Source organism: Malaclemys terrapin, chromosome 2 (genome assembly GCF_027887155.1).
Source record: "Malaclemys terrapin pileata isolate rMalTer1 chromosome 2, rMalTer1.hap1, whole genome shotgun sequence".
Taxonomy (NCBI): domain Eukaryota; kingdom Metazoa; phylum Chordata; order Testudines; family Emydidae; genus Malaclemys; species Malaclemys terrapin.
Window position 1 is genome coordinate 286,774,463 of NC_071506.1, and position 22,665 is coordinate 286,797,127.

At 53.7% G+C, this 22,665-nt stretch overlaps 1 protein-coding gene across 1 annotated transcript in view; it reads left to right on the plus strand.

Annotated features, from left to right (window-relative positions):
• NOS3 (nitric oxide synthase 3) overlaps positions 1 to 22,665 on the plus strand; it is a 90,589-nt gene that overhangs the window by 20,914 nt on the left and 47,010 nt on the right. The window contains exons 4-6 of the mRNA XM_054016841.1: positions 17,478 to 17,640; positions 18,101 to 18,192; positions 18,830 to 18,971. Of these exons, the coding sequence (XP_053872816.1) occupies positions 17,478 to 17,640; positions 18,101 to 18,192; positions 18,830 to 18,971 (397 nt within the window). The remainder of the gene's footprint in view (positions 1 to 17,477; positions 17,641 to 18,100; positions 18,193 to 18,829; positions 18,972 to 22,665) is intronic.

A 22,665-nucleotide genomic window follows, 5' to 3' on the forward strand; every position in this document is an offset into this window, starting at 1 on the left:
AAAAAGCAAACGTGATTCTGGGATGTATTAACAGGTGTGTTGTGAGCAAGACACGAGAAGTCATTCTTCCGCTCTACTCTGCTCTGGTTAGGCCTCAGCTGGAGTATTGTGTCCAGTTCTGGGCGCCGCATTTTAAAAAAGATGTGGAGAAATTGGAAAGGGTCCAAAGAAGAGCAACAAGAATGATTAAAGGTCTTGAGAACATGACCTATGAAGGAAGGCTGAAAGAATTGGGTTTGTTTAGTTTGGAAAAGAGAAGACTGAGAGGGGACATGATAGCAGTTTTCAGGTATTTAAAAGGGTGTCATAAGGAGGAGGGAGAGAACTTGTTCACCTTAGCCTCTAAGGATAGAACAAGAAGCAATGGGTTTAAACTGCAGCAAGGGAGGTCTAGGTTGGACATTAGGAAAAAGTTCCTAACTGTCAGGGTGGTTAAACACTGGAATAAATTGCCTAGGGAGGTTGTGGAATCTCCATCTCTGGAGATATTTAAGAGTAAGTTAGATAAATGTCTATCAGGGATGGTCTAGACAGTATTTGGTCCTGCCATGCGGGCAGGGGACTGGACTCGATGACCTCTCGAGGTCCCTTCCAGTCCTAGAATCTATGAATCTATGAATGAAAAACCTTGAGGTCCCTTCCAACTCTGATATTCTATGATTCTATGATTCTATGTCCAGGAAAATAGGGAGGGAGGGGCCGGCGGTGCTCGGCCCAGGGGCCGGAGCCGCTGGGGCCAGCAGTGCTCGGCTGGGGGCCGCGGGGCCGGTGGTGCGGGGCCAGGGCCGGGGCCGGGGTCGGGGGCCGGGGCTGGGGCCAGCGCCGGCTATGTTCAGCCGGGGGGTGCTTGGCCGGGGGCAGGGGCCGGGCCGGCGGTGCTCGGCCGGGGGCCAGCGCCGGGGCCAGAGCCTCTTGGGCTGGGCCAGCCGGCCGCCAGAGGGAGCCGCTCGGCTGGGAGGGCCGGACTGAGCCGCACCTCCTCGCGCCCCCAGCCCCAGCTTACCTGTTGCCTGCCTGCTTCAGGCTTCCCGCGAATCAAATGTTTGTGGGAAGCACGGGAGGGGGAGGGGCAGGGGGCGAAGCGTTCAGGGGAGGGGGTGGAGTTGGGGCGGGAAGGGGCGGGACAGGGGTGGAGTCGGGACGGGCCAGGACCCCGTGGAGTGTCCTCTTTTGGGACACTTAAAATATGGTAACCCTACCATTGTCCTCCCACTGGCCAGAACCGGCTGTGACTCCCGAGCTGGGCCTCCCGGTCACCAGGTCGCCAGTCGCTGGGGTATCCGTCCTCCAGGCCTTTGGCTGGCCCTCTGAAACAACAAACTCCCTCTCCCACCACCTCATTTAACCAGTAACTCCCAGGGAAACTGAGTCCCACCCGCTCTGCATGCAAACCATTGGAAAAAACAAGAAAACCCCCTGCTTCATCACACAAGTGCTTTGGAGGATAGGATTAAAATTCAAAATGATCTGGACAAACTGGAGAAATGGTCTGAAGTAAATAGGATGAAATTCAATAAGGACAAATGCCAAGTGCTCCCCTTAGGAAGGAACCATCAGTTGCACACGTACAAATGGGAAATGACGGCCTAGGAAGGAGGCCTGCAGAAAGGGATCTGGGGGTCATAGTGGCTCACAAGCTAAATATAAGCTGTATTAGCAGGCGTGTTGTTGTGACAGTCACAGGCCTGATGCTCTGAATGGAGCCAGCCAGGAGTCTGCGTAGCGTGACTCCTTTCAGGGTCACCTGGTCGCATCCCCCTCCTGCTTCTCAGTTAACGAGGGGCATCTGCCATCCCTTACGTGCAGGCAGCTGGAGCCTCCTCACGTGGCCCCGAGGGTCTCAGCAAAAGTCACACACCTTTATCCTTTATCCCGACCACCCAGGCATTGGTGCAATACACAGGGAAACTGAGACACACACAGTATTCATGCAAAACAGTTAGACTCACATACAGCATAACCAGGGAAAACCCACTTTGTTACAGTGATAAGCAGGACATGAGAAGTAATTCTTCCGCTCTACCCTAATCTGATACGGCCTCAACTGGAGTATTGTGTCCAGTTCTCGGCTCCACATTTCAGGAAAGATGTGGAGAAATTGGAGAAAGTCCAGAGAAGAGCAACAGAACTGATGAAAGTTCTAGAAAACATGACCTATGGGGGAAGATTGAAAAAACTGGGTCTGTTTGGTCTGGAGCAGAGAAGACTGAGAGGGGACATGAGAACAGTTTTCAAGCACATAAAAGGTTGTTACAAGGAGGAGGGAGGTAAATTGTTCTCGTTAACTTCTGAGGACAGGACAAGAAGCAATGGGCTTAAACTGCAGCAAGGGAGGTTTAGCTTGGACGTTAGGAAAAACCTCCTAACTGTCAGGGTGGTTAAGCCCTGGAATAAATTGCCCAGGGAGGTCGTGGAATCTCCGTCACTGGAGGTTTTTAAGAGCAGGTTAGACAAAGATGGTCTAGATCAGTGGTTCTCAACGCGCGGCCCAGTTAGCACACAGCTGCAGCCCAGCTGTGTGCTAAAGGCCGCAGGGCCCGCGTGGCTGGGTTCCAGGCTGCCAGGTTGCCCCATCGGCATGGAGGGATCTGGGGCGGCCACAGAAGCTAAATTGCAGCAGAGTCTCTTTTTATCAGGGTCGATGGCCTGTAGACCAATAGATATTTTGCTGATCTATCTTCCAAATCAGCTATAATATGGACATCGGCTAATGCTTGTTCAGTCCATGGGCTCTGCCCAAACTTTTGCAAAATTTTCCTAAAAGGAGTCGTTTCTTGTATGCATGTGTGACAATGCTGCCCGTGGGAGCCAGCTGAGGTCACTCAATGAGGGTGAACTGCAAACAAAACGGGGCAGACAAACCCCAGAAGCTGGGGGTTATTCCAATACTTAGATTTACCAACCAGCCCAAAACAGCTTCTGTGTTACCTCCCTGGTTACTCAGAAGTCCAAACAACGCAGTTTCCTTAAAGTGCCCAGCCTCAAGCCTCCGTCCAGACACACCTGTCAGATATGATGATGATTACTGAAAATCTTATCTCATCATATAAAAGAAAAGGTTCTTCCAATCCCAAAGGGTCAGCCACATAACCAGGTCCAATTATAAATTAGATCTGACCCAAAATACTCGCTATAGCCAATTCTTATTCACTAAGCTAAAATATATTAAAAAAGAAAAGAGAGAGAGTGTTGGTTAAAAGATCAATATACAGACAGACTTGAATTCAATTCTTGAGGTTCAGGTACATAGCAGAGATGAGCTTGTAGTTGCCAAAAGTCCTTTTAGAAATAGTCCAGAGGTTATAGTCCAATGTCCATATTCAGCGTGACTCCAGTCAGTGACTGGGGATCTCAATCCTTGTGGCTTAAGGTTTCCTCCTCTGGAAACCCAAAGCAGATCTGAGATGAAGCAGGATCGTGTCCCAGGGTTCTTCTACATTTCCAGCAGCCTTTTGCCCTGAGAAAACAATAGGCCTAACTCTCCTTCTCCCAAACATCCTGGCAATTAGCACAGGGTCATTTATCCATTAAACAGTTCAGATACAGGTTACCACAACCTTCAAAGAGACGTATAGACAATAATACTATTTCACTTAAGTGTCTTCCTAAATGTTAATACTTCTTTTTTGATCTTTGAATCAAAGCTATAGCAATAGACAAGACTTGTTTGCTGACATCACAAGACCTGAGCAAACATCTTCCCTTCTACCTCTAACAATGCCGGCTGCATTTCACAGCTCTGTTCATTTACACATCTTCCTAACCAGTCTCTAAAGTTCCGCCATGGATCAGGACAGTCTGTGAGTTAATTAACTCTTTCTGGCCCTGTCACCTTTCAATGAGATATTATATTACACTCATAACGTCACAGCATAGTACTTTTTTCTGCTCTTTTTGAGCTTTGTTTTTAGGGGATTCTTTTCCCCTGAACATATTTTTTTATGAATTTTCTTTACCTTTATAATTTTTCTGTGCCCACACTTGCGCTGGGACTTACTTAACACAAACAGTCTGTACCCACTAAAACCCTGCCTGACAGAACAGGAGCGGGGAACACTAAGCCCCCTACCTTTTGGGCTCAATCCTGCTACGACCGAGAGTATATTCACCTGTGCAATTTTCCCCAGACAGATGGGTGGGAGCAAGGACTCTAACCCTTCCCCTTATGACCCAGCACTTCTACGACCAAAGGGGTGTATACCTAGACAGTTTGTATATCTTTTATCTATATAGTTTTCCCCAACAGACGGGTCAGAGTGAGGACTCTAATCCTCTCTCTATTGCCCGGTATTTCTACGAGCCGGGGGGTGCACACCTGTATGATCGATCACCTTGGGATACCGATGGGATAACTTGTAGCAATATTTATCAGTGTGTGTGACAATGCGGTTCTGGCGGAACCCAACTGAGAGCGCCAACTCAGGACAAAATTGCTCAAACAGGGCAGTTACAGCCCAAGGCTGGGGTTTTTCCACCTCTAAGGCAAACCAAACCAGCCAGACTAGGAGGACTTCGGTCTCATCCCACTGGCTAACCGCAAGTCTCACAAGCAATCTCCTTAGACACTCCAGTTTCCCAGTATTACCACCAGTGCCACACGTTATGGGGACAAATGGTTATAAAAACCAATACCCCAGTAAAAGAAAAAGGTTCTCCTGATCCCAAAGGACCAAGCCCCAGACCCAGGTCAATATACAAGTCAGATCTTACCCACAAATCACGCTGCTGCCAATCCTTTAGAATCTAAAATCTAAAGGTTTATTCATAAAAGGAAAAAGATAGAGATGAGAGTTAGAATTGGTTAAATGGAATCAATTACATACAGTAATGGCAAAGTTCTTGGTTCAGGCTTGCAGCAGCGATGGAATAAACTGCAGGTTCAAATCAAGTCTCTGGAATACATCCCCAGCTGGGATGGGTCCTCAGCCCTTTGTTCAGAGCTTCAGCTTGTAGCAAAGTTCCTCCAGAGGTAAGAAGCAGGATTGAAGACAAGATGGAGATGAGGAATCAGCCTTATATAGTCTTTTCCAGGTGTAAGAACACCTCTTTGTTCTTACTGTGGAAAATTACAGCAAAATGGAGTCTGGAGTCACATGGGCAAGTTCCTGCATACTTTGCTGAGGTACAAGGCGTATCTGCCTTCTCTCAATGGGTCCATTGTATAGCTGATGGTCCTTAATGGGCCATCAAGCAGGCTAGGCAGAGCTAATCTCAGCTTGTCTGGGATGTCATCCAGAAGCATAGCATAAGTTTGCCATACAGACAGTATAGAGCCAATACTCATAACTTCAACTACAAAACTGATACACACACACAGACAGCACAATCATAACCAGTAAACCATAACCTTGTCCTAGACACCCCATTTGACCCCCTTTATACAAGATTTGGGTGCCACTACAGGACCTTGGTTGCAACAATGATCTATACGGTCCCAGTTTATGTCAATAACGTCACACCCCCAACGCAAAATTGATGCAGGAAGGGATGACACAAACATCCCTGACTGCATCCCAAGAGCTCCCCATCCTGGGTTCCATCTCACTACAGCTAGTATTGGGTTAGAAGCCGTACCAGTGTATAACAGAAATGGTTTATCAAAATCATGTTCAACCACATGATTGAACCTCTTTACAAACTCAAGGTAACACTTAAAGAAGAACAGGAGTACTTGTGGCACCTTAGAGACTAACAAATTTATTAGAGCATAAGCTTTCGTGGACTACAGCCCACTTCTTCGGCTGTAGTCCACGAAAGCTTATGCTCTAATAAATTTGTTAGTCTCTAAGGTGCCACAAGTACTCCTGTTCTTCTTTTTGCGGATACAGACTAACACGGCTGTTACTCTGAAAGGTAACACTTAGTTAGAACAATAGTGGATTGGATCTGCTCTGGCAGCATGGTTCCTGTATGTCTCATGTGATCTTGCCAAGAGCTAAAGAAAACCGCTACTTTATCCATACAAACTCGGGCAAATGTTTGGAACCCCATTAACATTGAATAAATGCAGATATTAATGTTCTTCATAGTACAGGAATCTTGGCATTTAGCCATGAAAGCAATATGGTAGTGTGCCTCAGTCTTCCTTTTCATACAGCACATTAGGTCTGGAATGTCTTTTCCCCTGTGAAAAGTTCCCATATTGTTTATAGGCATGAACTGTGAAACCCCAGTGTAACAAGGCCTTTTAACATAACGTGTGTTCTTATGTATTCCTTTTAACACGTTCAAGGGATCCTCCAAAAGATTAGGCACATTGTACATTTTTACAGTCTGTGGCAATAGCAACACATTCATTACAAAATTTAGCAATAACAACAAGTTCATTGCAAGTGTCCATCTACAATCATGTTTGTCATGCCACACCTTTGGCTCAATACCATTGGAGTTTGGGCATTTTAGGGTTAACCTGTGGCTTTCCTTTGCAAAATTCAGTTTTCTCTTTCCCCCTTGTCCAGCAGGATCAAACCCTGATTTTTCTTGCTTAACAGAATTCACTGGCTGATGGGGTGGGCTCTCTGTGCTAACAGCTATTAGCAAGTCCTCCCTTTCCCAGCCAGGCAAGTAATTTGCACTATCCCAGACCAGAGCCAGTCCACCAGTTTTCATATTCGTAACTGCTATAATTTGCAAGGCTGGACTCCGTCTTAAAGAGATACCACACAAATCCAAAGAGTTTGCGGGTGAGAGTGTGCTTGCTCTCCCCCACATCCTCAAGCATTTTGCCATAAAACTGCTCTGCTCTGACACATAAGTAACCAAATCTGTCCTCAAACCCTGAAGCACAAACTGCTCATTTAAAGAATCAGAGTGGCGACATTCCTGTTCCAACACCATTGTCTCCCCAACATGTTGGCCCCACACAGCCACTTGGTTATAGGGCTGCCTCAATTCCTTAACAACTTTTACTTCCTCTGAGACCTTCTCAAAGCTACCCACACTGGATCTTTTAAAAAGAAAGTTAGTGGATCCATTCACAACAGACAATTTTTGGCTGCTAGGAACTGAAACTTCCTTGATTAAATCACTCTCACACCCTTCAGTTGCAGGGAACTGCTTGCACCGATTACCATGAGGATTCTTTTCTCCAGGAGCTTTTCTAAGCAGCAATTCACCCCTCACAGAAATTCTGCCCTTACCCTCTTCACCTAGGGCTTGCTCTAAAGGAACACTTTCCTGAGCAACAACAGACTCTGTCTGGGTCTTACTTACATTCAGGATCACCTTTGGCCCATCAAGCAGATCTCTACACAATCCCCTTTCAGGCAAACGCATAGACTTCCTAGATAAAAGGTTAGAAATATTTCCCTTCTCTTTGCCACACACCAGCTTAGGAATTTTTTCCTTTTTGCTACAAGTTGTTAAACTGTCCGTAGGTACCACAACCAAATTACCTTTCTGCTCTCCTTGTGCCCTGGCTAGGGTATCACCCTGATCAGACAGAGTTGTTACACCCTTCTCCAACCACACATGAGCAACAGGCAAAATACAAGCACCAGAATTGTCTGGTCTCTGGGATTTTGCTAAGACACTAACTGGATGCAACCTAGTTACAGTGCCATTCTCCCCAGCAGATGCAAACTTAGGACCATTCCCTTCCTGGGCTTTAGTTGAATTCAGAACCAACTCTGAGACAGCTAAATTACTTTCAACCATCACAGGCCGAAAGGCACCTTCTGTCTGCTCCACAGACAAAGAAGAGTTGGAGACACATTTTCCTTTACTAGACATACAGTTTGGGATTTCATTTCCCTTGTCCCAGCACACCGGGCTGTTCACAGACAACTGCTTGGAGACTGGGGTAGCTTCCTCCATAGGCAAGTCAATACCCCTGACAGACACAGGCACATTTCCTTCACTGTCACTATTCTTCGCACAGGAAACAGATAAGGTATAGAATCATAGAATCATAGAATATCAGAGTTGGAAGGGACCTCAAGAGGTCATCTAGTCCAACCCCCTGCTCAAAGCAGGACCAATTCCCAGCTAAATCATCCCAGCCAGGGCTTTGTCAAGCCGGGCCTTAAAAACCTCCAAGGAAGGAGACTCCACCACCTCCCTAGGTAACCCATTCCAGTGTTTCACCACCCTCCTAGTGAAATAGTTTTTCCTGATATCCAACCTGGACCTCCCCCACTGCAACTTGAGACCATTGCTCCTTGTTCTGTCATCTGCCACCACTGAGAACAGCCGAGCTCCATCCTCTTTGGAACCCCCCTTCAGGTAGTTGAAGGCTGCTATCAAATCCCCCCTCATTCTTCTCTTCTGGAGACTAAACAATCCCAGTTCTCTCAGCCTCTCCTCATAAGTCATGTGCTCCAGACCCCTAATCATTTTTGTTGCCCTCCGCTGGACTCTTTCCAATTTTTCCACATCCTTCTTGTAGTGTGGGGACCAAAACTGGACACAGTATTCCAGATGAGGCCTCACCAATGTCGAATAAAGGGGAACGATCACGTTCCTCGATCTGCTGGCAATGCCCCTACTTATACAGCCCAAAATGCCGTTAGCCTTCTTGGCAACAAGAGCACACTGTTGACTCATATCCAGCTTCTCGTCCACTGTTACCCCTAGGTCCTTTTCAGCAGAACTGCTACCTAGCCATTCGGTCCCTAGTCTGTAGCAGTGCATGGGATTCTTCCGTCCTAAGTGCAGGACTCTGCACTTGTCCTTGTTGAACCTCATCAGGTTTTTTTCTGCCCAATCCTCTAATTTGTCTAGGTCCCTCTGTATCCGATCCCTACCCTCTAGTGTATCTACCACGCCTCCTAGTTTCGTGTCATCTGCAAACTTGCTGAGAGTGCAGTCCACACCATCCTCCAGATCATTAATAAAGATATTAAACAAAACCGGCCCCAGGACCGACCCTTGGGGCACTCCACTTGAAACCGGCTGCCAACTAGACATGGAGCCATTGATCACTACCCGTTGAGCCCGACGATCTAGCCAGCTTTCTATCCACCTTACAGTCCATTCATCCAGCCCATACTTCTTTAACTTGGTGGCAAGAATACTGTGGGAGACAGTATCAAAAGCTTTGCTAAAGTCAAGAAATAACACATCCACTGCTTTCCCCTCATCCACAGAGCCAGTTATCTCATCATAGAAGGCAATTAGGTTAGTCAGGCACGACTTCCCCTTCGTGAATCCATGCTGACTGTTCCTGATCACTTTCCTCTCCTCTAAATGTTTCATAATTGATTCCTTGAGGACCTGCTCCATGATTTTTCCAGGGACTGAGGTGAGGCTGACTGGCCTGTAGTTCCCCGGATCCTCCTTCTTCCCTTTTTTAAAGATGGGCACTACATTAGCCTTTTTCCAGTCATCTGGGACCTCCCCCGATCGCCATGAGTTTTCAAAAATAATGGCTAATGGCTCTGCAATCTCACCCGCCAACTCCTTTAGCACCCTCGGATGCAGCGCATCCGGCCCCATGGACTTGTGCACGTCCAGTTTTTCTAAATAGTCCCGAACCACTTCTTTCTCCACAGAGGGTTGGTCACCTTCTCCCCATGCTGTACTGCCCAGTGCAGCAATCTGGGAGCTGACCTTGTGCGTGAAGACAGAGGCAAAAAAATCATTGAGTACATTAGCTTTTTCCACATCCTCGGTCACTAGGTTGCCTCCCTCATTCAGTAAGGGGCCCACACTTTCCTTGATTTTCTTCTTGTTGCTAACATACCTGAAGAAACCCTTCTTGTTACTCTTAACATCTCTTGCTAACTGCAACTCCAAGTGTGATTTGGCCTTCCTGATTTCACTCCTGCACGCCTGAGCAATATTTTTATACTCCTCCCTGGTCATTTGTCCAATCTTCCACTTCTTGTAAGCTTCTTTTTTGCGTTTAAGATCAGCAAGGATTTCACTGTTTAGCCAAGCTGGTCGCCTGCCATATTTACTATTCTTTCTACACATCGGGATGGTTTGTTCCTGCAACCTCAATAAGGATTCTTTAAAATACAGCCAGCTCTCCTGGACCCCTTTGCCCTTCATGTTATTCTCTCATGTTATTCGCCCATCTGTTCCCTGAGGGAGTCAAAGTCTGCTTTTCTGAAGTCCAGGGTCCGTATTCTGCTGCTCTCCTTTCTTCCTTGTGTCAGGATCCTGAACTCGACCATCTCATGGTCACTGCCTCCCAGGTTCCCATCCACTTTTGCTTCCCCTACTAGTTCTTCCCTGTTTGTGAGGAGCAGGTCAAGAAAAGCTTTGCCCCTAGTTGGTTCCTCCAGCACTTGCACCAGGAAATTGTCCCCTACACTTTCCAAAAATTTCCTGGATTGCCTGTGCACCGCTGTATTGCTCTCCCAGCAGATATCAGGGTGATTAAAGTCTCCCATGAGAACCAGGGCCTGTGATCTAGCAACTTCTGCTAGTTGCCAGAAGAAAGCCTCGTCCACCTCATCCCCCTGGTCTGGTGGTCTATAGCAGACTCCAACCACGACATCACCCTTGTTGCTCACACTTCTCAACTTTATCCAGAGACTCTCAGGTTTTTCTGCAGTATCATACCGGAGCTCTGAGCAGTCATACTCCTCTCTTACATACAATGCAACTCCCCCACCTTTTCTGCCCTGCCTGTCCTTCCTGAACAGTTTCTATCCGTCCATGACAGTACTCCAGTCATGTGAGTTATCCCACCAAGTCTCTGTTATTCCAATCACATCATAGTTCCCTGACTGTGCCAGGACTTCCAGTTCTCCCTGCTTGTTTCCCAGGCTTCTTGCATTTGTGTATAGGCACTTAAGATAACTCAACGATCGTCCCTCTTTCTCAGCATGAGACAGGAGTCCTCCCCTGTTGCGCTCTCCTGCTTGTGCTTCCTCCCAGGATCCCATTTCCCCACTTACCTCAGGGCTTTGGTCTCCTTCCCCCGGTGAACCTAGTTTAAAGCCCTCCTCACTAGGTTAGCCAGCCTGCTGGCGAAGATGCTCTTCCCTCTCTTCGTTAGGTGGAGCCCGTCTCTGCCTAGCACTCCTTCTTCTTGGAACACCATCCCATGGTCGAAGAATCCAAAGCCTTCTCTCCGACACCACCTGCGTAGCCATTCGTTGACTTCCACGATTCGACGGTCTCTACCCCGGCCTTTTCCTTGCACAGGGAGGATGGACGAGAACACCACTTGCGCCTCAAACTCCTTTATCCTTCTTCCCAGAGCCACGTAGTCTGCAGTGATCCGCTCAAGGTCATTCTTGGCAGTATCATTGGTGCCCACGTGGAGAAGCAGGAAGGGGTAGCAATCCGAGGGCTTGATGAGTCTCGGCAGTCTCTCCGTCACATCGTGTATCCTAGCTCCTGGCAAGCAGCAGACCTCTCGGTTTTCCCGGTCAGGGCGGCAGATAGATGACTCAGTCCCCCTGAGGAGGGAGTCCCCGACCACCACCACCCTCCTCCTCCTCTTGGGAGTATAGGGACACTCATCTTCCACTCTCCTTGCCTCCCCAAACTGCTGACTAGATAAAGCCATCAGCTCACAAGACTGCCTAGGCTCATCCAAAATCTCCTTGTTCTCCTCTCCTTTCGCTTGATCTAATTCCAGATTTACTTCTGAGACATTAGATAGACATTCAGAAACTTCATTCACAGCCAAACAGCTACTTTCCAAAGACAAACTTTTGGAGAAACCCTCCATAGGCACAACCTTAGGATCAATCCTCTCTTGTGCCTGGTTTGTATTAACTTGACTGACCATAGCTTTAATATCATTTCCAATCATAATATCCTTAGGGATTATGTCTTTTACTCCCACAACCATGGTGCCCTCCAAACCCTTCCATTTCAGATGGATTTTAGCCAAAGGCACCCTGACAAAATACTTAGATAAGGCTACAACAGTTACATCTTCACCTGGCAAATAATCTTCCTTCCTGACAAGACTTGCTTTAACCAGAGTAATATCTGCTGCGGTGTCCCTCCATGCCATACACCTCACTCCATTCACTTCTGCACTGCTAATAAACTCTGCGTTATTTCCCCCATATTTAGCTTTAATGTGAGTTTTAAGGTCAAATTCTTCCGAGACCACAGAAACAGCATTTGCACACAGGGCACCAATGCTGGGCTCTGTGTAGCTTGCCTGTGAGTTTACAACAACAGGGTTAGCATTGGCCGTGGCATTTGGGGTTGCTGGTTTTGGGCTGCCCTTCAGTGTCGGGCAGTCTGGTCTCATGTGGCCCAGCATACCACAGTGATAGCATGTAACCTGTTCCGTCCTGGGATGTGAGTTCCTACCCTCCGGGCCCCCTTGAACTCCTTTAGAAGAGTCAGGTTTATTTTTAAATCCTTCCCTCCTCTTGAACTGGGGAGAATGGTGATTAGTTTTCCCCCGGGTTTTACACCCTTCTCGAGCCCTGTTTTGGGTATGGGCATCCGCAATCTCTGCTGCCCGTAGGACTGACTCAGGGTCCCTGTCACACACAGCTGCTCTCACATTGTCCGGCACAATGTCTAAGAACTGTTCCAAAGTTATTAAATCCAGCAGTTTTTCAAAACTCCCATGCGCCTTGGCTCCCATAACCCACTTTTTAATAAAACCCATCAGCTTATGAGCACATTCTACAAAAGTACAATCCTTAGACATTTTAAACTCTCTAAACTTAACTCTGTAAGATTCAGGAGTAACCTTGAACCGCCTTAACACAGAATCCTTAAACCGCTCATAATCTAAGGCTTCTTGTTCCCCCAAGTCATTAAATACCTCCCTGGCTTTTCCAGTCAGTCTGGTCAGCAGGACAGGCATTCGCTGACCCTCAGGGATCTGGTACAGATTGAAGAGGCGTTCAAAGGTAGACAAAAACTCCTCTATATCCTCAGTATCATTGTAAATGGGACACATCCTTTCCCAGTTTTTCTCATGGCGGGGGGGAAGTGGAGTACCAGGTGGGGATGACTTTCTCCGCTCTTCCATTACTTGGAGCTGAAGTCTGGCCGTCTCCTGTTCCATCTTGTGAGTCTCCTGTTCCATCTTGTGAGTCTCCTGCTCAGCAGCGAGCAGCTCTAGACGCCCCTTACGAGCTCTCTCTTCTCTCTCAGCAGCCTCTTTCTCTCTCTCTCTTTCTAACTCTGCTATTTTTTGCTTCTCCAGCAATCGAAGATCTGCTAGCTTCTGTTCATGCTCAAATTGCAGTTTACTTGTCACCCTTTGCATCCTAATTTTTTCTGCATCTTCTGTAGCCTCAGGTAAGGGCTGTGCTCTTGCCCCCTGATCACTGGCTATTAACAGATTTCTCAGTTCTTGATTTGTAGCTTTCTTTCTAAAGCTTATCCTCTTTTCAGAACACAAATTTTCCAGGGCTTTTTTGTCAAGTCCCTCATATGCTCTTTGCTCAGCCATTGCAGCAGCTCTTTAACCAACAAAACTCTCAATCCCAAAATTCAAATTTGGACAGCGTGGGGTTCTGACCCAAAGCTTAATTGACCTGGTTCTGTGGATCCAAGCACGACTACGCCACTGTGACAATGCGGTTCTGGCGGAACCCAACTGAGAGCGCCAACTCAGGACAAAATTGCTCAAACAGGGCAGTTACAGCCCAAGGCTGGGGTTTTTCCACCTTTAAGGCAAACCAAACCAGCCAGACTAGGAGGACTTCGGTCTCATCCCACTGGCTAACCGCAAGTCTCACAAGCAATCTCCTTAGACACTCCAGTTTCCCAGTATTACCACCAGTGCCACACGTTATGGGGACAAATGGTTATGAAAACCAATACCCCAGTAAAAGAAAAAGGTTCTCCTGATCCCAAAGGACCAAGCCCCAGACCCAGGTCAATATACAAGTCAGATCTTACCCACAAATCACGCTGCTGCCAATCCTTTAGAATCTAAAATCTAAAGGTTTATTCATAAAAGGAAAAAGATAGAGATGAGAGTTAGAATTGGTTAAATGGAATCAATTACATACAGTAATGGCAAAGTTCTTGGTTCAGGCTTGCAGCAGCGATGGAATAAACTGCAGGTTCAAATCAAGTCTCTGGAATACATCCCCAGCTGGGATGGGTCATTCAGTCCTTTGTTCAGAGCTTCAGCTTGTAGCAAAGTTCCTCCAGAGGTAAGAAGCAGGATTGAAGACAAGATGGAGATGAGGCATCAGCCTTATATAGTCTTTTCCAGGTGTAAGAACACCTCTTTGTTCTTACTGTGGAAAATTACAGCAAAATGGAGTCTGGAGTCACATGGGCCAGTCCCTGCATACTTTGCTGAGTTACAAGGCGTATCTGCCTTCTCTCAATGGGTCCATTGTATAGCTGATGGTCCTTAATGGGCCATCAAGCAGGCTAGGCAGAGCTAATCTCAGCTTGTCTGGGATGTCACCCAGCAGCATAGCATAAGTTTGCCATACAGACAGTATAGAGCCAATATTCATAACTTCGACTACAAAACTGATACACACACACAAACAGCACAATCATAACCAGCAAACCATAACCTTGTCCTAGACACCCCATTTGACCCCCTTTATACAAGATTTGGTGCCACTACAGGACCTTGGTTGCAACAATGATCTATACGGTCCCAATTTATGTCAATAACGTCACAGTGTGTTCAACAGACACAGTGCATGTCTTGCCCCTCTCGCAATTCTCTACCAAAAATGTTTTGCTTATAAGAAGCACACGGGATGTTTTTCAGGGGAAAAGGCAATACGCCGCGTTTATTGGAGATACAACAATTAGCATATGCATTTAATCACACCACACACACACACACACACTGTCCCGCCAGTCGATGTTCTAGTTACCAGTCCAGAGTCCGGATCAATCTAGTGGCCAGCCAGGTTGATCACAGGTAGCGAGGAGCCGGGTTCTGTTGTTCGCGACACGATGCTCCGGGGAAGTCTTGGCAGGACGAACCCAAAGTTTCATGGCAAAGCACCTGGTTTATATAGTGATTTTCCTTCACTGGGACCAATGAGTTTTGCACCGTCATGCTGTAATCAGTTGTTGTTTGACGAATGCTTGTTTTTTTTAATTTTTATTTTATTATTTTGTTTTTTTATTGTTTTTAGGGAGTTACCCCAGGCTGGTTTACAGCTATCATGTCCCCATTGATAGGTGCTTGTTTTATTTTTGACAGGTTTCAGAGTAGCAGCTGTGTTAGTCTGTATCCACAAAAAGAACAGGAGTACTTGTGGCACCTTAGAGACTAACAAATTTATTAGAGCATAAGTGAAGAAGTGGACTGTAGCCCACGAAAGCTTATGCTGTAATAAATTTGTTAGTCTCTAAGGTGCCACAAGTACTCCTGTTTTATTTTTAGCGTTGTTAATTTGCCCTTTTTTGACATTTCAGTGGGGCGGGTTGTAATTTGCTGGCGCTCTTGCATCTGGTTTTGGTTTTTTCCAACGTCTGGCTCGGCGATGGCCTTTACATTTATTTTTTAACACCCACATTCCCACACAACACAGAACTGATTTACAAAGAACGTTTGAACAGGAACATCAAGCTGTGATGCACAAGAACACAATCCTGGCATTCTTTTAGTTATTTTAAAATACTAAACCTACAACAAAGTGGTGACCCTCGAAGATCTGTTACTGCCTTGAAATTAACCCAGACACAGATTCCCGCTGATGGATTTTTATCAATGGCCCATTAGGCCGTTCCTTTCTGCTGTTTACAAAGGGTGGCTGGCGGGATACGGTTAAATCCTACACCAATACATTTAAGACATGCTACATTATTATTTTTTATTTTAAATTATATTAAATTCATACATAAAATCCTACTACTACAGTGGGTTCCGTAGCCGCCGGGCCTGCCCTGCCCCCATGGCGGGGTCCAGAGCTGCTGGGCTGCCCTGCCCTTCCCTGCTCCGAGCAGCAGGGGCCGGGGCTGCCCTGCAGTGGGGTCCACTCTTGGCCCCACTCTGTGGAGGGGTCTCTGGGCAGGGCGGGTGCTAGGCATAGGGGTTGGGGGGGGCGCAGTGGCTCTCAACCTGTGGCCCAGGTAACACATTGTGGCCCACAATGATAAGTAGGCTGAGAACCCCTGGGCTAGATAATACATGGTCCTGCCTCAGTGCAGGGACTGGACTAGATAACCTACATTTTTCTGGTGCGCCCACACCTTGAACACTGTGTCCAGCTCTGGACGCCCGGTCTCAAGGATCGAGTGGAACTGGAAAAGGGTCAGAGAAGGGCAGCAAAGAGGATCGGGGGATGGAGCAGTATATATTACACTCATGCACTCACTCACACACACACACACACACACACACACACACACACAAGCACACTCTGTCTTGTTAAGTATCAGGGGGTAGCCGTGTTAGTCTGTATCTACAAAAACAACAAGGAGTCTGGTGGCACCTTAAAGACTAACAGATTTATTTGGGCATAAGCTTTCGTGGGTAAAAACCTCACTTCTTCAGTTGCATCTGGGCAGGGTGGGTGCCAGGCATAGGGGTTGGGGGGGCGCAGTGGCTCTCAACCTGTGGCCCAGGTAACAAATTGTGGCCCACAATGATAAGTAGGCTGACAAATAAATCTGTCTTTAAGGTGCCACCAGACTCCTTGTCGACTTGTTGTTACCAATCAGTTGCTCCCCTTAACTGCACTGGCCAGGTGAGTTAGATGGGGGAGGGGTGGAGCCGGATTGATGCTCCCATGTTGACAAGACGAGACCCGGGGTCCTCTGCAAGACACCTCACTTTTACAGCAGCTTCCCTCTCATGCTAATCTGTACCAGCTTCAAAATCTGGGTCTGTGTCCGTTGGTCCTTTGTGCTGCTCCCTCTGGGTGTTGTCCCAATGCTGTTCAAAGAGGGTGTTTTCAAAAGAAGGTGCTTGCTTCTAACCCCCAAGGCCGTCAGTATGTCTGCTCTTCTTCAGTGAGCCCACTTGACACATTTTATTGTCCTTGGGTCTGGCTCCCAGCCCCTCGCCAAGGGTTGCAGCTGTCTGGAGGTGCTGCCTTCCTCATTCACACCTCAACAGGGCAATTGATTAAGAGTGTGGGGGGGAGATCTTGTTCTACTCCTAGCAAAAAGACATTTTTCTTTTATCTTATTCTATCCTTAGGGGCTATAATATTATACCAAGGTTCAATGCAAAGTTTCTACATGAGGCTTTGATACAAAGTCTCATGAAAACAGGTCGCACGTGGGTAGACCCACTACAAGGTTATATGAACGGGCACAATGTAAAGTCATATGAACATTATCAGAGATTTATCCATATGGATATCATGGAAACCACTTCAAGCCAGGGGCGCAGCAGCCCCCCCCCCCCCCCCCAGTCCCAGCACCTCTGCCCAACACACAACCAGTGGAACTCACTGCCAGGGGATGTTGTGAAGGCCAAGACTATAACTGAGATCAAAAAAAGAACTAGACCAGTTCCTAGAAGATAGGACCATCGATGGCTATTAGCCAGGACAGGCAGGGACACAACCCCATGCTTTGGGTGTCCCTAACCCTCTGCCTGCCAGGAGCTGGGAGTGGGCGACGGGACGGATCACCCCACATTGTCTGTTCTCTCCCCATAGGGCTGACTCCAGGGTCCACGTGCAGCGGCTGCAGGAGGTGGAGCAGGAGATCGAGGCCACGGGCACCTACCAGCTGCTGGAGCCCGAGCTGATCTTTGGGGCCAAGCAGGCCTGGCGCAACGCCGCCCGCTGCATGGGCCGCATCCAGTGGAACAAGCTGCAGGTGTGGGGGGTACCACTGCTGCCATCTGGGTAGTACAGGGCAATGCCCAGGACAGGGCCCCCAGAGCTCCCCCTCACCCCCAGGCAGGACCACCCAGGGTTCCTGCTGCCCCCCAGGACAGGGCCCCCCCAGGGCTCCCCCTAACCACCCAGGCAGGGACCCCCAGGGTTCCTGCTGCCCCCCAGGACAGGGCCCCTCCAGGGCTCCCCCTCGCCCCCAGGCAGGGACCCCCAGGGTTCCTGCTGCCCCCCAGGACAGGGCCCCCCCAGGGCTCCGCTCCCGCTCCAGCAGGGCCCCCTGTGGCTCCTGCTCCCAGGATCAGGGAAGAACAGGCACTTCCATGCCACTGGTGGTGAGCACTGGCCAGGGAGGACAGCGGGGCCTATGGGTTAGAGCTGAGGGATGTCGTGCAGAGGGCCCGAGGGGGTGCTGGTCTGCCGCTAACTGCTGCCCCCTGAAGGTGTTCGACGCCCGCGACTGCGCCAGCGTCCAGGAGATGTTCGGCTTCCTGTGCACCCACCTCCAGTACGCCACCAACCGAGGCAACCTCCGGTGAGATGCCCGCCTCTCCGGGCCCTTCCCCCTGGGGCCCACCCGCCTCTCCGGGCCCTTCCCCCTGGGGCCCACCCAGCTCCCCGGGCCCTTCCCCCTTGGGGCCACCCGCCTCCCCGGGCCCTTCCCCCTGGGGCCCACCCGCCTCTCCGGGCCCTTCCCCCTGGGGCCCACCCGCCTCCCCGGGCCCTTCCCCCTGGGGCCCACCCACCTCCCCGGGCCCTTCCCCCTTGGGCCCACCCACCTCCCCGGGCCCTTCCCCCTTGGGGCCACCCACCTCCCCGGGCCCTTCCCCCTTGGGGCCACCTGCCTCCCTGGGCCCGTCCCCCGGGGGGCCACCCCCAACCCAGCCACCCACCCATCTCCCCAGGCCAATCCCCCATGGGGCCACCTGCCTCCCCATGCCCGTCCCCCACCTGGGCCCCCACGCCTCCCCAGGCCCATCCCCCATGGCGCCACCCCTCACCCGGGCCCACCCCCCACAGGGCCACCTGCCTCTGGGGCCCTCCCCCCCACGGCACCACCCCCCATGGGGCCACCCGCCTCCCTGTACCCACCCAGGTCCATCCCCCACTGGGCCAACTGGCCTACCCGGGCCTGTGCCGCCGGGTGGCTCTGACCCACGCCTCTCTCACAGGTCGGCCATCACCATCTTCCCGCAGCGCGCGCCGGGCCGGGGCGACTTCCGCATCTGGAACAGCCAGCTGATCCGCTACGCCGGGTACCGGCAGCCCGATGGCTCCGTGCTGGGGGACCCAGCCAACGTCGACATCACCGAGGTGGGGCAGCCGTGACTGGGGAGAGCGCCCTGCCCTGCCCCTCAGGGCCCCCTGCCCCCCCCATAGCACCCCCCGCCCTGCCCCTCAGCGCCCCCTGCCCTCCCACAGCACCCTCCGCCCTGCCCCTCAGGGCCCCCTGCCCCCCCCACAGCACCCCCCGCCCTGCCCCTCAGTGCCCCCTGCCCTGCCCCTCAGGGCCCCCTGCCCCCCCCCGCAGCACCCCCCGCCCCGCCCCTCAGTGGCCCCTGGCCCTGCCCCTCAGCGCCCCCTGTCCTATCCTGCCCTGCCCCTCAGCGCCCCCTGCCCCCCCGCAGCACCCCCTGCCCTGCCCCTCAGCGCCCCCTGCCCCCCCACAGCACTCCCCACCCTGCCCCTCAGGGCCCCCTGCCGCTCCCCGCAGCACCCCCCATCCTGCCCCTCAGTGCCCCCTGCCCTGCCCCTCAGCGCCCCCTGCCCCCCTCCCACAGCACCCCATGCCCTGCCCCTCAGCGCCCCCTGCCCTCCCACAGCACCCTCCGCCCTGCCCCTCAGGGCCCACTGCCCCTCCCCGCAGCACCCCCCTGCCCTGCCCCCCTTCCCTGCCCAGCCCCCTGCACTCCAGCATCCCCCGATGAGCCCCTCACCCCACTCTCGGCAGCACAGGGGCCAGCACAGACTGGGGGGGCAGCGCCCCCTGCCGGGCCCCGTCACAGGTCTGGTCAAGCTTCCCCTGCTGGACACTCACCAGGCTGCTGGTCTGGGTCCCCCATGTGGGCCCCAGGGGCTGTGAGCTTCCTGCTGGGGTCTGAGAGCTGCGGGGGGGAGGGGGGCTGAGTGCAGGGGGCTGAGAGTGGGGGGATTGGGGGGGCTGAGAGCGAGGAGGGGCTGAGAGTGAGGAGGGGCTGGGCTCATGCTCCCAGGGGCCCCCCCTGGCCAGCCCCCTGCAGTCCCGCTGCCCAGGCCTGGGAACTGGAGCACCCCCAGCTGGGCTGGGCAGGGTCCCCCTGCCATGGGGCTGCCCTGGCGAGCACGGAGCCTGGTGCAGCCAGCCTGTGCCCAACCCTGGGGCTCTGCCCCCAGCTCTGGGTGCAAAGGGCGAGGTCGACGCCTCATCTCCATGGTCCTTCCCCTGGGGGGGTCCCTCGGCTCCCCCGTACCTGCGGGGCCCCGATCCCAACACAGGAAGCCCCCGTCCTGCCACAGCAGGGCTGTCGCGCCTTTGTGCTGCAGCTGCTGCCACATGGCAGTGCCCGGTCCCGGCAAGCACCGAGCTGGGGGCTAGGGGCTGGGGACTGGGGGCTGGGGAGTGGGGGCTGGGGAGTAGGGGCTGGGGAGTAGGGGCTGGGGAGTGGGGGCTGGCGATGGGGGCTGGGGAGTGGGGGCTGGGGAGTAGGGGCTGAGGGCTGGGGGCTGGTGATGGGGGCTGGGGAGTGGGGGCTGGGGAGTAGGGGCTGAGGGCTGGGGGCGGGCGATGGGGGCTGGGGAGTGGGGGCTGGGGAGTGGGGGCTGGCGATGGGGACTGGGGAGTGGGGGCTGGCGATGGGGGCTGGCGAGTGGGGGCTGGGGAGTGGGGGCTGGCGATGGGGGCTGGGGAGTGGGGGCTGGGGAGTAGGGGCTGAGGGCTGGGGGCTGGTGATGGGGGCTGGGGAGTGGGGGCTGGGGAGTAGGGGCTGAGGGCTGGGGGCTGGCGATGGGGGCTGGGGAGTGGGGGCTGGGGAGTGGGGGCTGGGGAGTGGGGGCTGGCGATGGGGACTGGGGAGTGGGGGCTGGGGAGTGGGGGCTGGCGATGGGGGCTGGGGAGTGGGGGCTGGCGATGGGGGCTGGCGAGTGGGGGCTGGCGATGGGGGCTGGGGAGTGGGGGCTGGGGAGTAGGGGCTGAGGGCTGGGGGCTGGTGATGGGGGCTGGGGAGTGGGGGCTGGGGAGTAGGGGCTGAGGGCTGGGGGCTGGCATTGGGGGCTGGGGAGTGGGGGCTGGGGAGTGGGGGCTAGCGATGGGGACTGGGGAGTGGGGGCTGGCGATGGGGGCTGGGGAGTGGGGGCTGGCGATGGGGGCTGGCGAGTGGGGGCTGGGGAGTGGGGGCTGGCGATGGGGGCTGGGGAGTGGGGGCTGGCGATGGGCGCTAGGGAGTGGGGGCTGGCGATGGGGGCTGGCGAGTGGGGGCTGGGGAGTGGGGGCTGGCGATGGGGGCTGGCGAGTGGGGGCTGGGGAGTGGGGGCTGGGGAGTGGGGGCTGGCGATGGGGGCTGGGGAGTGGGGGCTGGCGATGGGGACTGGGGAGTGGGGGCTGGGGAGTGGGGGCTGGCGATGGGGGCTGGGGAGTGGGGGCTGGGGAGTGGGGGCTGGCGATGGGGACTGGGGAGTGGGGGCTGGGGAGTGGGGGCTGGCGATGGGGGCTGGCGAGTGGGGGCTGGCGATGGGGGCTGGCGAGTGGGGACTGGGGAGTGGGGGCTGGGGAGTGGGGGCTGGGGAGTGGGGGCTGGCGATGGGGGCTGGGGAGTGGGGGCTGGGGAGTGGGGGCTGGCGATGGGGGCTGGCGATGGGGGCTGGCGAGTGGGGGCTGGGGAGTGGGGGCTGGCGATGGGGGCTGGGGAGTGGGGGCTGGCGATGGGGGCTGGCGAGTGGGGGCTGGCGAGTGGGGGCTGGCGATGGGGGCTGGCGAGTGGGGGCTGGCGAGTGGGGCTGGCGAGTGGGGGCTGGGGAGTGGGGGCTGGCGATGGGGGCTGGCGAGTGGGGGTTGGGGAGTGGGGGCTGGCGAGTGGGGGCTGGCGAGTGGGGGCTGGCGAGTGGGGGCTGGCGATGGGGGCTGGCGAGTGGGGGCTGGGGAGTGGGGGCTGGCGATGGGGACTGGCGAGTGGGGGCTGGCGAGTGGGGGCTGGCGATGGGGGCTGGGGAGTGGGGGCTGGGGAGTGGGGACTGGGGAGTAGGGGCTGGCGAGTGGGGGCTGGCGATGGGGGCTGGCGATGGGGGCTGCGGAGTAGGGGCTGGCGAGTGGGGGCTGGGGAGTGGGGACTGGGGAGTAGGGGCTGGCGATGGGGGCTGGCGATGGGGGCTGGGGAGTGGGGGCTGGCGATGGGGACTGGCGAGTGGGGGCTGGCGATGGGGGCTGGCAAGTGGGGGCTGGGGAGTGGGGGCTGGCGATGGGGGCTGGCGAGTGGGGGCTGGCGAGTGGGGGCTGGCGATGGGGGCTGGCGAGTGGGGGCTGGCGAGTGGGGACTGGCGAGTGGGGGCTGGGGAGTGGGGGCTGGCGATGGGGGCTGGCGAGTGGGGGCTGGCGATGGGGGCTGGGAAGTGGGGGCTGGCGATGGGGGCTGGCGAGTGGGGGCTGGCGAGTGGGGGCTGGCGATGGGGACTGGCGAGTGGGGGCTGGCGATGGGGGCTGGCGAGTGGGGGCTGGGGAGTGGGGGCTGGCGATGGGGGCTGGCGATGGGGGCTGGGGAGTGGGGGCTGGGGAGTGGGGGCTGGCGAGTGGGGGCTGGGGGCTGGGGGCTGGGGAGTGGGGGCTGGCGATGGGGGCTGGCGAGTGGGGGCTGGGGAGTGGGGGCTGGGGAGTGGGGTCTGGCGATGGGGGCTGGCGAGTGGGGGCTGGCGATGGGGGCTGGCGATGGGGGCTGGGGAGTGGGGGCTGGCGATGGGGGCTGGGGAGTGGGGGCTGGCGATGGGGGCTGGCGATGGGGGCTGGCGAGTGGGGGCTGGGGAGTGGGGGCTGGCGATGGGG